The sequence below is a fragment of the Ictidomys tridecemlineatus genome, chromosome X (genome assembly GCF_052094955.1).
Source record: "Ictidomys tridecemlineatus isolate mIctTri1 chromosome X, mIctTri1.hap1, whole genome shotgun sequence".
Taxonomy (NCBI): domain Eukaryota; kingdom Metazoa; phylum Chordata; class Mammalia; order Rodentia; family Sciuridae; genus Ictidomys; species Ictidomys tridecemlineatus.
The window spans coordinates 88,212,551-88,228,249 of NC_135493.1; the positions used below are offsets into that span (position 1 = coordinate 88,212,551).

The 15,699-nt window shown below is 39.2% G+C and overlaps 1 protein-coding gene across 15 annotated transcripts in view; it reads right to left on the minus strand.

The window, feature by feature from the left end:
• Window positions 1–8,582: 8,582 nt before the first annotated feature.
• Window positions 8,583–15,699, minus strand: part of Jade3 (jade family PHD finger 3) — a 135,304-nt gene continuing 128,187 nt past the window's right edge. For all 15 annotated transcript variants that reach the window (XM_078034890.1, XM_078034899.1, XM_078034896.1 and 12 more), the window contains 2 exons: window positions 13,509–13,626; window positions 8,583–11,628 (listed from right to left, as the gene is read on the minus strand). In XM_078034890.1, coding sequence (XP_077891016.1) covers window positions 10,733–11,628; window positions 13,509–13,626 — 1,014 coding nt within the window. In that variant the 3' untranslated portion in view covers window positions 8,583–10,732. The remainder of the gene's footprint in view (window positions 11,629–13,508; window positions 13,627–15,699) is intronic.

A 15,699-nucleotide genomic window follows, 5' to 3' on the forward strand; every position in this document is an offset into this window, starting at 1 on the left:
CCCAATTTAGTGTTCCATTTCCCTGCCATTTGGACTATATTAAAATCCCTTAGTACATTAAAGCACACAATTTGGCATCCCAACTTTCATTCACTAAGGAGGAAGGGCTAGAAATCAAGATCTAAAAGTACAAGAAAGCTCCATGCAATGGCACTATCTCAGCTAAAATCTTTTATTTTTTTGCAGTGCTAGGGATGGGAAAAGACTTTTAAACTTTCTTTTTTAGCACTAGGGAATCTCTAGGATTCTGCTATGCTTCTCCCTGCCCCTTTCTATTTTTCCAGAGCTGATTGACCCAGGGCCTCATGTGGTCTGAGCCACATGCCCAGCCTTATAATACTTTCTAAGAAGTTTCTTCCTATCCATGACTTCCTCTAACTCCTCAGTGCTAATGACCACCCTTATCTCATATCTCAGCCCAGCTGTCTCTTGGTGCTTTCTTCATAAGCAAGTTTTAAACTGCAAATTAAATTTATTTAATAACACATAACTATTTAGGTTATCTATTTCTTCTTGAATGTGTTGGGTAGTATGTGTCTTTGAAGGCATTTGTCTATTTTGTCTTTGCCATTGACTTTATCGCCACAAGGTTGTTTATTATAATATTCCTCTATTATCCTTTTAATATCAATCCTTAGCAGTGTCATTTCTTATTTCTTGTTTTTTTTTTCTATTTTTGGTACTGGGAATTGAACCCAGGGATGCTTTGCCACTGAGCCACATCCTTAGCCTTTTTTATTTTTCATTTTAAGGCAGTGTCTTACTAAGGTGTTCAGGCTGGCCTCGAACTTGTGATCCTCCTCAGTCTTCTAAGTTGCTATGATTAAAAGCATGTACCACTGCACCCAGCTTTCTTTCTCATTTCTGATACTAATGATTTGCCTTTCTTTTTAAAAATCAGCCGCATTAGAGGCTTATTAATTTTATCTAATTTTCTGAAAGAAACAGCTTTCAATTTCAATGGTTTTCTCTATATTTTTTAATTTTTTTTTTTTGTGGTACTGGGAAGGGAACTCATGGTCCTCACACATGATAGGCAAGCTCTCTATCACTGAACTATATCTTCAGCCCTTTTCAAAAATTATTTTTATTTTGAGCCAAGCATGGTGGTACATGCCTGTAATCCTGGAGACTTGGGAGGTTGAGAGGCAGGAGGATGGCAAATTTGAGGCCAGCCTGGACAATTTAGTGAGACCCTGTCTCAAAAATGAAAATAAACTGGGCACAGTGGTGTACACCTGTAATCCCAGTGACTGGGAGGCTGAGGAAGGAGGATAGTAAGTTCAAAGCCAGCCTCATCAATTTAGCAAGGCCCTAAGCAATTTAGTGAGATTCTGTCTCTATATGGAGAGAGCTGGTAGTGTGGCTCAGTAGCTAAGCACTCCTGGGTTCAATCCCTGGTACCAAAATAAATAAATAAAATAAATTAAGATAAAAGAGCTGGGGATGTAGCTCAATGGTACTACATGCCTGAATTCAATCTGTAGTACTGCAAAAAAAAATTTTTTTTTTTTGAGACAGGGTCTTTCTAAATTGCCCAGGCTGGCCTCCAATTTGCAATCCTCCTGCCTCAGACTCCTAAGTAGCTGGGATTATAGGTGTGTGTCACTATCTCAGACTCTCTTTTCTATTTTATATTTCACTGATTTCAACTCTGACCTTTATAATTCCCTTTCTTCCACTTACTTTGAATTTCATTTCATCTTCTTTTTTGAATTTCTTAAGGTGGGAGATGAGGCCATTGATTTGAGACCCTTCCTTTCTAATGTGAGCATTAAGTGCTCTAGAATTCCCACTTGTTTTGTTTTTCATTCTATTCAAAGCATTTTCTATAATTTCCTTTTTGAGTTCTTCTTTGATTCCTGTTGTTGAGAAGTGTGTTGTTTGATTTTCAGTAATTGGATTTCCAGAGATATTTCTATTATTCATTTCTAATTTTATTCCATTGTAGTCAAATAACATAATTTGTTTGACTTAAATTCTTTTCTTAAAAAAGTATTTTTATTAGTTGTTGATGGACCTTTATTTTATTTATTCATACGTGGAACTGGGGATCAAACCCAGTGCTTCACACATGCTAGGCAAGTGTTCTACCACTGAGCCACAACCCTAGCCCCCTGACTTGAATCCTTTAAAATATATTTTGGGGCCTGGTGTGGTGTGCATGCTTGTAGTCCCAGCAGCCTAGGAGGCTAAGGCAGGAGGATTCAAATTTGAGGCCAGCCTCAGCAACTTACCAAGATCCTGTCTCAAAAAAAAGTCTGGAGATGTACTAAGTGGTTAAGTGCCTTTGGGTTCAATCCCTGGTACCAAACCAAACCAAATCAAACAAAAAACCTTTTTGGCTTAAAACAATGGAAAGTTAATTCCTCACAATTCTGGATGACAGAAATCCAAGGACATTGACATTGAATATCAAAGTGTTGACGTAATCATTCTTACTCCATAGAATCTAGAAGAGAATCATTCCTTGAATCTTCTAGCTTCTAATGGTTGCTAGTATTCCTTGGTTTGTGCCGTGTATGTGTGTTTATTGTGCGTGGATTGAACCCAGGTGTGCTCTACCACTGAGATATATCCCCAGTCTTTAAAATTGTTTTTGAGACAGCGTCTCATTAAATTTCCCAGGCTGGCCTTGGTCTTGTGATCTTCCTGCCTCAACCTCCAGAGTAGCTGTGATTAGAGGTGTGCACCATTATGTCTGGCTGGCATCTTTTAAATTTATTAAAACTTGCTTTGTGGACCAGAAATTGTTCTTTTTTTATCGACTGGGGATCAAATCCAGGGCCTTGTGCATGCTAGGCAAGTGTTCTACCACTGAACTATCCCCCCATCCCTAATCTATCTTTTTTTGGTGGGGGGTACCTGGGATTAAACTCAGGGGTACTCGACCACTGAGCCACATCCTCAGCCCTATTTTATATTTTATTTAGAGACGGGATCTCATGGAGTTGCTTAGTGCCTCACTAAGTTGCTGAGGCTGGCTTTGAACTTGCAATCTTCCTGTCTCAGCCTTCCAAGCTGCTGGGATTACAGGCATGTGTCACTGTACCCAGCCCTGATCTATCTTGATAAATGTTCCTTGTGCATTTGAAAAGAATGCGTATTTTGCAGTTGTTAGGTGGAATGGTAAATATTTATTAAATCTACATGGTTGAAAGTTTTATTCAATTTTCTATATCCTGACTGATTTTCTGTATACTTGTTCTATTAATTATACACATAGACTGTAACTCTGAATTTGTTCATTTCTCCTTGCATTTCCATCAGTTATTGCTTAATCTATTTTAAAGTTATTAGGTATATAAACATTTTTTATGAATTTTCTCTTGTATTATATTAATATAGCCATTTCAGCTCTCTTTTAGTTAGCATTAGCATGACATATCTTTTTACTTCCTCCTACTTTTAACCTATTTCTGTCTATGTTTAAAGTAGATTTCTTGCATAGAGTTATACTCCTTAATTTTCAATACCTGTTCAGGTATCTGGGGTCTCTAAGAAATCCTTAACTCTCCAGGCCACTCACTTTCTTGTGGAGGCTATAATAATTAGAGCATTCCTCATAACAAGCCAAATTTGCTTTCTATCCTCTCCACTCTGAAAGAGATAATAGAGAGGAATTAGTTCTACTTCCACAGGACAGTTTTTCAGATAACAGACATACAAACCTATGGCAACTCCTCAGGCTATACCAGATTTAGTCACAGTGGACAAAACACACCCATGGAGCATTACCCAAGTCTACCTAAGAAGTACCAAAGCCTACACTGGAAAAGTTGGTGGGGGAACAGGAAAGACAAAACTTTTTCCTTTTTGGGGGGGGTACTGGGGATTGAACCCTTTTTATCTTGAGATAGGGTCTTGCTAAGTTGCTTAGGCCTCACTAAATTGCTGACGCTGGCCTTGAACTTGTTATCCTTTTGCCTCAGCCTCTCGGGTGTCTGGGATTACAGGCATGCACCACCACAACCAACAAAAATTAATTTCTACAGGGGGAAATTTTATTGATTGAAAAAAAAAACCACTTGTTTTCAGGCTGGGGTTGGGGCTCAGTGGTAGCGTGCTTGCCTAGCATGTGTGAGGCACTGGGTTCAATTCTTAGCACCACATATAAACAAATAAATGAATAAAGGTCCATCAATAACTAATAAAAAATTTAAAAAAAACACTTGTTTTCCACTTCAAGAAAATGTTTCAAGAAAGAGTGAAAGTAAAGGACTAATTTAAGATACTGCAGTGAAATTAGACTGATTGATTGGGAATGAGGAACATTCATTCCTTCAAAAGGGTAAGGAGCACTTGCTGTATGCCCAGTGTATTGTTTTCCTATTTATGCTATAACAAATCACCCAAAATTTAATGGATTAAAACAACACAAATCTATTCTCTTATAGTTCTAGAAATCAGAAGTCTAAAAGCATGGTATAGGCAGGGCTGAATTCTTTTTGGTAACTTCTAGAGAGAATGTTTCTTTGCTCTTTTAGTTTCTAGAGGTTGCCTGAGTTCCTTGGCTTATGGCTTTTCTTCACATCACTCCAACTTCTTGCTTCCATCTTATTACTAACTTGGATCATCTTGCCTCTCTCTTATAAGTATCTTTGTAATTATATTGGTTTGGACCACCTAATAATTCAGGTTAACCTCCTCATATCAAAGTCCTTAATTTTCATTACATCTGCAAAGCACTTTTAACCATGCAAAGTAACATCCACAGGCTTCAGGGATTGGGATGTGAACATCTTTGGGCCTACCATAGCCAGTTAGACTAGCTATGGAGAAGGCAAGTCCCCCAGGTCCTAGATCTAATGCAATCTCCGACATGCTCAGATTTGTGTGAATTACCCTACTTCTTTGGATGTGAGCCTTTTAACTGTTGGCTTTTGTGTGAGATGACCAATTTTGGTTCAATCATCTCTGTCCAGGAATGGACAGGGATGGAAGAGATGAAGTGGTAACAACTAGCATGACTAAAGCCCCACTCAGGTTGCTTTCTTCCTGGAGAAACTGAGTAAGAATACTTAGAAAGCATTTTGGACATAGGAGGCAAACAAAATGACCAAAAGTATGAGTTGTACAGGCAACCTCACAGATTCTAGTTCTGATGCTGCTGTAGGCCTTGAACAACTATCTTAACCAATGGGCCTGTTTTCACTTGTGCCAAATGGAGCTTATAGTGTCATCTTCATATGGTTGTCATGAGAACTAAGTCTAAGGTAGTATATATAAAAGGCTTAGTAATGGACCTGATATAGAGCAAGGGCTTGATGAATGTTGCTGCCTTTTATTATCTGAAGGCTTAACTGGTCCTAAGCATGTTTCCTGGCTTGTCCTCATTTGGGTTCCCTAGGGGACCCAAGTAGCCAAGTGCTCTACCACTGAGTTACAGCCCTACCCCTTTTTATTTTGAGACAGGGTTTTGCAAAGATGCCCTTGAACTTGCAATTCTCCTGCTTCTTCCTCCCAAGTAGCTGGGATCACAGGCATGCATCATTGTCTGGCTGCTCAGTCCATCTTTGAGGACTGGAGGACAAGACATTGGCACATTCTGCGCCAAGATACAGGGGGCTCTGTTTGACCATGTTCATTATTATCCAGTCAGCAGATATGACTGAGAAGAATGAATGGCCAGAGTATTGACATAGCCAACAGCCTTGTGAACACCATTGTTGGCTTTACCCCTATGACCATTCCTGTTTGCAGAACTGCAGGGAGGGGAACGAATTTAACCAGAGGTTGTTTTGGAAAGTAGAAGAGGAAAAGATAGGACAAAGAGGAAAAAAACTGTTACCAGGACCCTGGTACACATGCCAGGCTCATCTAAAGCAGGGATAAATATGTTCCCTTCTGCCTCCCGGCTAAGCACTTGAAAGATCTAAAAAAGTAACTGCTTACTGGAAGAGTTTTTTTATTTGGGGGCTGAAGTGATTATTTCCATGTGATTCTAATTTTCAAAATTTCAGCAATTCTTAGAATGGATTTTTTTATCATGTGAGAAATGACTAAAATAAGAAGACCCATCATTTCCATGTGTGCTTTATGAAAGCACCTTCATTACAACATGGCAGTATTTTGGAAAGCAAGTGGGGTATGGTGGCCCAGCCCTGTAATTTGTGGTTTTTTTTTTTCCATTCTACATTTTTTATTGGTATGGGAAGCCCTGCCCAGTGACTCAGGAGGCTGAGGCAGGAAACTTGCAAGTTTGAGGCCAGCCTCAGCAGTTTAGTCAGAACCTGTCTCAAAAAAAAAAAAAATTAAAAAACAGTGGGCAGTGTAGCTCAGTGGTAAAGCATCCCTGAGTTCAATCTCCAATATCACAAAAAATAAACAAACTTCAGAAAGCAATGTTGGGTAAAAAGTGGTTCTGCAAATGTTCTTCAAACTCTAGCCATTGGCTATGATGAGTACAGCTTGACCAGCCCAGTTACATTGTTCCGGTTTTTTAAATTACATAACACTCATTTATCATAAATGAAGTTAAGAAGTGGGATGGAGGGCTGGGGATGTGGCTCAAGCGGTAGCGCACTCGCCTTGCATGCGTGCGGCCCGGGTTCGATCCTCAGCACCACATACCAACAAAGATGTTGTGTCTGCCGAGAACTGAAAAATAAATATTAAAAAAATTCTCTCTCTCTCCCTCCCCCCCTCCTCTTTCTAAAAAAAAAAAAAAAAAAGAAGTGGGATGGAAGGAGTAGTGAGGGGAGGGGAAAGACATTTAAAGCTTGGGATGGTCAGCTTTTGAGGCTGGAATGCTCATACCCCAGTGCACCTTAACAATATAAAAAATAATGGAGGCTCTGTGAATTTATCAAGATGATCAATGTATTTAGGGAGTATGAAGTGACTGGACAGAGCAGGGACTTCACTAAACCCTACTCATTTCAAGGACAACAATCCGATGACTTCAAGTCATTCAATTTGTTCCATTCCATGAAGTAAAATCAACTGAACTCACAGAAATCTCCTTTTAGAGTGCAAACTGGAGAGTTAGAAAACTCCCTGGAGAGGAAGGTCAGTCTCAAGCTGAGTCTTATTAACTAAAATTTACTTAAAAATACATAATGGCTACTTTCTACTTTCCATAAAACTCAAAAGTAATACAAATATGTAACAACAAATCCTGCCATTATGTACAAATATAATGCACTGATAAAAATGTGGTGTAGAAAAAAACTCAAAATGAATTAGGGACACAATTACTACTTTCCATAAAACTAAAAAATAGGAGTTGAAGTTGTGAAAATCTAATGTGTTTTAAGACACATTTTTTTAGAGAGAGACAGAGAATTTTAATATTTATTTTTTAGTTTTTGGCGAACACAACATCTTTGTTTGTATGTGGTGCTGAGGATCGAACCCAGTCCGCACACATGCCAGGAGAGCGCACCACTACTTGAGCCACATTCCCAGCCCCTGTTTTAAGATACATTTAAAAAAAATATCACATGAAAGTTTATTCAGCAGTGAATAAGTTTTTACTCCTACCAATTTCCCCTCAATTCTTAAAGGCCTGTAAGGGGCTGGGGGTATAACTCAGTGGTAGAAGCTTACCTAGCTTGTGCTAGGCTCTGAGTTCAATCCCTAGCCCTGAGGAAAAAGCAGCAACAAACATGCTGAGAAATTTAAAGTCCTGGAAAGGAAAAGAACCCAGGTCAGTGCATTCTCTGGTTTATTCTCTAAATTTAATGTTTCTTTAATACCAAATAGAAGATTCATTAGTATATAAACCCAATAGCTTTTGTTGGCTATAAAAGACTGTATTTGTAGTTTCAGTTCTCTAGAACAATTTACCAGAACAAAACAGTCAACCACTAAGAAATATGTGAGGATAGGGAGATGGAGGGAAGGAGAGAGGGAGGATGGAGAAGGAGGGAGAGAGGGGGAGAGGGACGGAGGGAAGAAGCGGGGAGAGGGGAGAACGAGAACAACCTTACCTTTTACATATCAGCACTAACGATTTTCCCAATGACCTTCAGCAAGTACGTTTTTCAAATATCATGAAAATGTTTATGATCCACTCATGACACCACATAACCAGTATGGTATTAATATTCTCAGGACCCAAATAGAATGAATATTGTAAAATACATATATGTAAGTGATGCTCAGTTTACTAAGCCTTCTGAACCTCATCACTTTAGAGAGGACCCATTCCCCTGGTGATTTTTTTTAATATTTAATTTTTTAGTTGTAGTTGGACACGATACCTTTATTTTATTTATTTACTTTTATGTGGTGCTGAGGATTGAACCCAGGGCCTCATATGTGCAAAGTGAGTGCTCTACCTCTGAGCCACAACCCCAGCCCTCCCTGGTGATTTTTAATGGTGATTCTAAGGTTTTTATCTTACCAGCCTGATAAAATGGTTTCTGGGTCACGTCCAAAACCCAGAGTTCTCTTTGGCTCCAGTATTGACATGAATCTGTGCTTCTGAACATCCAATCTCTCCTCCTCTTCCTCCCTATCCCCCACCATCTGTTTGTTTTCATTTAGTGAATATGATTTTTTAAATATAAAAGAAACACAGGTAAGATAGTCTAAAACCAATATGTCAAAATAAAAAATTACCACACAGACAGTAGTTAACAGTTTTCATAATTTAATGAAAAAGTATTGGTAAAAAGGTGACATTTGAAAAAAGACTGAGTTTATCTTGAAAACTGGACTATATAAGACAAAATGAAAAAATTAACAAAGGTTAAGAGGTAATACTTGAAACAACAACAAAATGTAGCAAATGCATTTTGGGGCAATTGAAATGTATACAACTGAAGGCTCCTTCATTTATCTAGGAAAATCCTGTAAAAATATTACCACTATTATTTCCCTGACTGGAATGATATTTTACTCCATACTCTCCCTATGGCATTACATATGGAATTTGGCTGAAGCACTATTTTGATGTTTGCTTTTCCTTCCACTCATTCAGAATGGAAAGGTAGGAAAGGACACAGGCCTCTAACATAAGGAGTTTACAACACAGCTCTATTATAATTTTGTTACCATGAAAGTGTCAAATTAACGTCCACCCCAGGAGAACTCAAAGAAAAAGCACAGAAGCCCAGTGCATGAATAAGGGAAATTCTCTTCCTCATTTTTCCATTCAAACAAAATATAGGACACCTACCACATATGTTATGGCATGTTCACACATGTACATAGGCACAAAAGAAACATTTAGAAGATGTAGGCAAAGGAGAGGCAAAATACAGAAGTTTTCAGAAAAAGCGAAAACAAAAGGCAGAGGAACCAATTAACAAGGCTTTAAGAACAAAAGTGGGGGAAAGGAAAACTGCTGAGTCTTCCATATTGATGGAGAGAGGGCCCCTGCCTCCACTGACTGGCACCTACTGCAGCTGGACTGTTTCACCAGTAAGAAACTTTAAAAATTGAAAATGGCCACTTTTGTCTGAAACTTCCCACTATACTTTCCCAAACTAGAAGAAAGAGAATATCAATTTAAGGCTAAGAAGAAAAGAGAGCTGAGAATTAGTCTGCTTCACATTTTAAAAATGGCATCTTCCCCCTTTCTTAAATGGGAAGCAGACATGTTTTATCCCCTCCTCCCAAAATGTAACTATTCTCTTCCTCCAGAAATTAATCAAGGCTGAGTTTGGGAACAGGGTAGAAGCAACTTCTGAAAAAACAACTCCAGCCTTTTTGTTTGGAAAATTGTCTTGGATTCAAAATTGATAGAAAGCTAAATTATATCCATGTGTTAAACACATGCTTTCAAATTCTGTTGACAATAAAAATCTGTTTCAAAATTAAAGCAGGTAAGAATACTTAACCTCTGTGCATTTTATTATATTTTAATTATACCTCAATAAAAATTTTTATAAACATTAAAGCAGGTATACAAAAACTGTCAGCCAAACTTATTTTAGTCAAACTTATTTGAAAACAACACAAAACCCTGACCTGGTACAAATATCCCAGAAATGGTCTCACTTTGGGAAAGGCTCTGGGATCCTTCACAAATGCCTAAACAGAGAGAAATCAGAGCATTTTTTTCTTGGAAGTAGTACTTCTGTACTTTTGTAAACACTATCCACAAGTTAGCTTTTTTTATGCTTGTTAGCTGGGTGAAGAGAATTATAAGTGCGTCCCCAACAAGCACGTCTAGGAACAGGCACTGGACATTTGTAAGCATTAGGAGAATCGACTCAGTAAGTTATGATACTGTGAAAAGAACTCAACCTTGCACAAAGCAAAGGAAGAGGGTAGTGAGTCTGACAGTATCTGAGAATGTTGGTTTCCTGGTCTCTCCCCTGAAGAGGGTTTAGAGACATTAGCAGAGTTAGAAACTTTCTACAGGCAGGAGCTCTGAAACGCACATGCTGTAGTTTGGAAAGATAAGTAGTTTTAGTGTCTGATAATCATGGTCTCTTGAAAATCCATTAACAATGCAAAGACTTAGTATATAGACTCATCAACATGTTAATGTATCTGGAAAGCTGCCCTCAAGTATTTACTGAGCAAATACTCTGGACCCACTGTTCCCAATAGCTTCTGACAAACAAACCTCGGGACAACCTGAAATTCTTGAAATGTGCTTGTATAAACTAGAGTTGAAACCTTTTCCAAAACTGCAAGTCAATTTGTTGTGGAAAAAATTCTTAAATTTTCCCTGCAATTCCTCCTAATATTATGCTAGAACCCTTTTGGTGTATGGATTTCCCCCCAAATATGGGGCAAAGGCAATGTTTGGGTTAAACTTGATAGTTTCTCATCACCTTTGCATTGAACTATGGGAGAGAGGATGTGCCTTGCTTTTACCATGGCTATCCCGTCTAGAATCATGGGGAGGATTTTCCCTGTCTGAACTATCTCTTCTTACCCTGGCCTTTTCTTTATTTCCATCACTTTCTGCTTCAGAATCACTAAGCTCTAGATCTGGGCAATATCCATCATTTTCCTGATATGAAGCTCTCCCTGCAGATCGCCTGAGAAGCTGCCTACCCCAAAACTGCTCCTTTGGGCTCACATTCTTGGTTGGCTTCACACAACATTGGAGATCTTCAGTGGTCCTCACCCATCTATTGGTGGCCTCTTTAAAGGACCTGCCAAAGTGTTCCATAGTGGACTTTCTAATGCTACCCTGACTGGCCAAGTGGGAGCTAAGCATGGATTCCTCACTTGAGCTATCTTTTTGGGTGACATTCCCAGACTTGCCACCCTCTACACCATTGGATTTGGCAAACTTAGAGTTAGTCTGACTTTTCCCATTCCCAACAGAAGACTGTTCATGAAGGGCAGCCTGAAGGGCCAGAGGTTTCCCCAGTGACTGCCCATGATAGAACTCTGCAGAGGGAGCTCTCCAAGCAGGACTGGAATCTTTTGCTTCACTCCGAGAATGGCTGAGACTGGCCAGCAAACAGTTACTCTTGCTCTCTAGTGGATGTCTTGGATAGGTTTTCACTTTCATTTCTAGTGGCTCCTGAGGCACCTGCATGCTCTTTTTACTGTGAATGGGGGAGCCACTGCCAGGAGAGCAGGGTCGGTGATCAGCCTCTGTGGAGCTGTTTTTGCAGTCTTCCGGGGTTGATCTGGGCATTTTTAACTTTAAGGTAATTCTTGGCGGTGGGTAAAACAATGAGTTTTCTAGTGCATTTGTCAAAGGAAGTCCTGAGATTAAAAAGAAAGATTCATTTTAGCATCTGATTTAAATAAACAACATACATGCTTATGGTAGAATAAGTTCACCTACCCATTCTTCCACAGGTCTAATGAGCACTTGTCTTTGATATGTAAGAACATCATTGTGTAGCAGCTAACGTGAGCTGAACTAGAAGATGGGATCCAGAATGCTACAGATGAAAGGCTCAGAAATGCTACTGTTTCATGGCTCCCAATATTTTCACCTTTGTTTTCCCAATCTGTAAAATTATCACAAAGACTAGTGTACTGCCTCCTACATCCTCATCTCTGCCCCTTTTATTTCTGAAAAGAATGTCACTAGCAATGACTAGGAACAGGCTTTCCCTGTGTGTGCATGCACAGTACTTAGGATGTACCTCAGATAGACATTTCAAATGCTTTCCTCCCTTCTCTCCTGGTCCTCCTAAAGCAAGTCAACTACAAATCCTCAGAAGCTTAGCATAGATTTTGGTGTGTGAAGAATAAGTATATATTTCAGCCTGACATTAGAAGTCATGGTGGTTCCTGCAAATTTTATGTCTTTAACCTGTAATAATTTCCTAACTATGAATGAACATTATGGAGATATGGGGGAGGTTGTGTAGTATAGATAAGGTCAGCAGGAAAGAATCACAACATTTCTGCCACTGACTGGTTATAGGCAATGGCCTGGGGAGTTTTGGTAGTCAGTTACCTGATTAAGTCATCCTATGATTGCAGTTAGAACTGGTCTTCTCTATTATTTTGAGTGCTCTTAAATAAAAAAGAACACTACCAAACAATTCCTATTTGCATATGGATTTAACCTTTACCCACAGTCATCCTCATGAGATACAGAGAGGACAGCTCTTGGGTGCCCCAATGGGTCTAGGTTGAATAGCCACAGCTCCCATCCCTTCTAGGGCCTGACACCTGTTGATGCTGCAAGTCATAATGAGGTTGATTCCTATAATCAGAAGCCTTGTGGCTGGGGCCAATTCATTGGCATGCAGGGGCTCTTTCCTATTGTGTTTTGGTTCTTGTCTTGCCAGTCATGCTGCCCTGTGGCTGAGTAGACTTGCTGTCTCCTGCTACACAACTCTGTGACCCAATAATACTCAGCAATACCCCAGAGCCTTTGATGCCTACTTGACACCTCATTTCTGAGTGATTCTCTTGGTTTATGGCTTGCCTTGGCAGTAGCTAATTCTGCATATCCTGCCCAGTGACCACCTAACTCTCAGGCTCTGCCACCTAACTCTGTTTTAAATAAGGTGAAGGGAGGTTATAGATTTCACTGAATATGACTGTCATCATTCCAGCCAAATTCCCATGTTTTGGGCACTGTAATTATGCTCACCTGTATCTTACCAAGCGGGATGTGTACCCAGCTGAAAGGGATTCTATCTTGCTGACTGCTTTTCTTCTAGATCAGTTCCTAGACCTAATAGGTGCTCAATATTTTTTAATAAATGAAAACAAGATCTCTTAATTTCTAGCTAAGGATTTGTTTTAATAGACTACTATAAAGTAACCCTGGAATTAAATGTTTTCTAGAAATAAATTCAATCCTATCAATTTCTAAATGAATTTGATAATCACAGGATAATTTCATGGCTACACCTAATGGCTTCAAATGCCTGTCTTGGATCTAGATGATCTGCCAGAGACTTGAAACACCCCCAACCCTACCCTGGAATTGCTTGCCTCATGGGCTGACAGGGAAATGAGTCATGTTAATATCAGGACTGGACTGAAGCAAATGAGATATCTGACAAGAATTTTAAAAGATCTTTTAAGTGGAAAAACTGGCATAAAGTTTAAATTAGGATAAAATAGGATGTAACAGAATCTGTATATTTGCCAGGATAATTTAATATACTAATTACCTGCAGCAATTTCTTGGTTAACAAGCTGGACTTGTAAACCGAAGATCTGTTCTTGTATTTTGTTGTGTGACAGTTTCAGCTTCTCTCGTCTGCTTATCATGTAGCACAGATTTCGGACCTGAAAGCCAAATTCCCAGCATTTAGAGTTGTTTGTCACGTTAAGCAAACCCAGAAAATGAAATTGTTTAGTGAAAATGAAGACTACTAAGGTCAGGTGGGGTGGGAGTAAGGAGCGAAGATAGGACCCAAGAGCCAAAGGCTAACAGCCACTCCCCAGGAATTCACACAGTACAGTCAAGTTTAGTGGCGTGATTCCCATATCAATCAGCAGCATAAGCAAAGCACCTTCTGAAATTTACTCTTCCTGCAGTGTCATGGGCTTGATATTTATGTACATATCAAGGCTGGGAAGATGGTTTAACAATTCAGCTTTCCCTTTAGGTCCCTGAATACAAAGGATGGCAGTGCTGGCTCCACTACAATTTTCTACCAAGTGCTGGACCAGCAAGGAGAAAGGTATGCTTGGAAGACTGGAAATGGCTTTTTCTGGTCCACATTTTCAACTTAGCCAAGTTTCCATAGCCACAAAGGTAAAATTCTCACTGTCTCATACTCCTCACTTGGGCAAGTTACCCAAACTTTCTGGGCCTCAATTTATTCACATACAAACAGGAATGATAATAATAGATTTTTCCCATAAGCATGTTAGAATTATATGAATTAATATTTATAAAATGCTTAGAACAGTGTTGGTAATAATAGTACTAATGATAGGTGCTATATACATGTCTCTTAAGTTTTAAAGTGAGTCAAATCTAATAGTTTCTTTTCAAATTTTGGTATCAGAGGGGGGAAATCAAGCCATTTCTATAATTATATTCAATTATAAAATTCTCTAGGGTAAACATAGTACTTAACCTTTCTCTGAACCCCTGAAGCACCTAATTTAGAAGATACCTGATAGATATATCATGAGTTAAATTATCTGGTAGAGTGGCTCTCAACCAGGGGCAATTTTGACTCCCAGAAGAAACATGGTAATTTGGAGACATTTTTTGGTTGTCACAACTAGATGTGTATGAGCAGTGCTACTGGTATCTACTGGGTAGAGGCCAGTGATAATGGTACATATCTTAATGCCTATGCTGGGCACAGTAGTACACAAATGTAATCCCAGTGATTCAGGAGGCTGAGGCAGGGAGATTCCAAGTTCATGGTCAGCCCTAGTCACTTAGTGAGGCCCTAAGGAATTTAGTGAAATTATCTCAAAATGAAAAATAAAAAAGGGCTGGGGATATAGGTCAGTGACAGAGCACCCCTGAGCACAATCCTCATCACCGAAACAAAGAAAACAAAATCTTCCCTAAAACAAAGGGAAGCCTGCTACAACAAACAACTATCCAGCCCAAAATGTTAATAGTGACGAGATGGGGCATGAGGGCACATGCCTGTAATCCCAGAAACTGGGAGGCTGAGGCAGGAGGATTCCAAGTTCCAGGTCAGCCTCAACAACTTTGTGAGACTCTATCTCAAAATTAAAAAATAAAATGAAATAAAAAGGGTTGGGATGTAGCTCAGTGGTAAAGTGGGTTCAATCCTCAATACCATAAAAACAAACAAACAAAATAAAACAAAACAAAAAAACCTACCACCATCCCAACAAAAAAGCAAAATATCAAGAGTGCCAAGTTTGGGGGCTGGGGTTGTGTCTCAGTGGTAGAGCGCTTGCCTAGCATGGTGAGGCACTGGGTTTGATCCTCAGCGCCACATATAAATAAATAAAGTCCATTAATAACTAAAAAATATTTTTAAAAAAGAGTGCTAAGCTTTAGAAACCCTGATCTAGAGTTTTCCTGAACAAAATTCACTTTTTTTCTGGCCTGAAGTCTCATAAATGTGTCAATAAAGTATAGCTGAGCCAGTTTAGGCTCCCCAGTGAATAAAAAGTAAACAAAATGAGAATTTATTTCAAATTTCAAATTCACTGAACATATGTGTCGAGGCCTCTCTAATCCCTTGAATGTGCCTGTCAAAATTTAAACAGAGCCCAACATCTGGGACCATAGTAAAATCAGAAAATAAAGGACATGCAGAAGACTACACCATACTGAGCTGGCCATCTTTAAACTAGAAGAGGGACCTCTATCTCTATGCAGAACTGAGATTTGCACACTAATCAGAGGTGATAAAC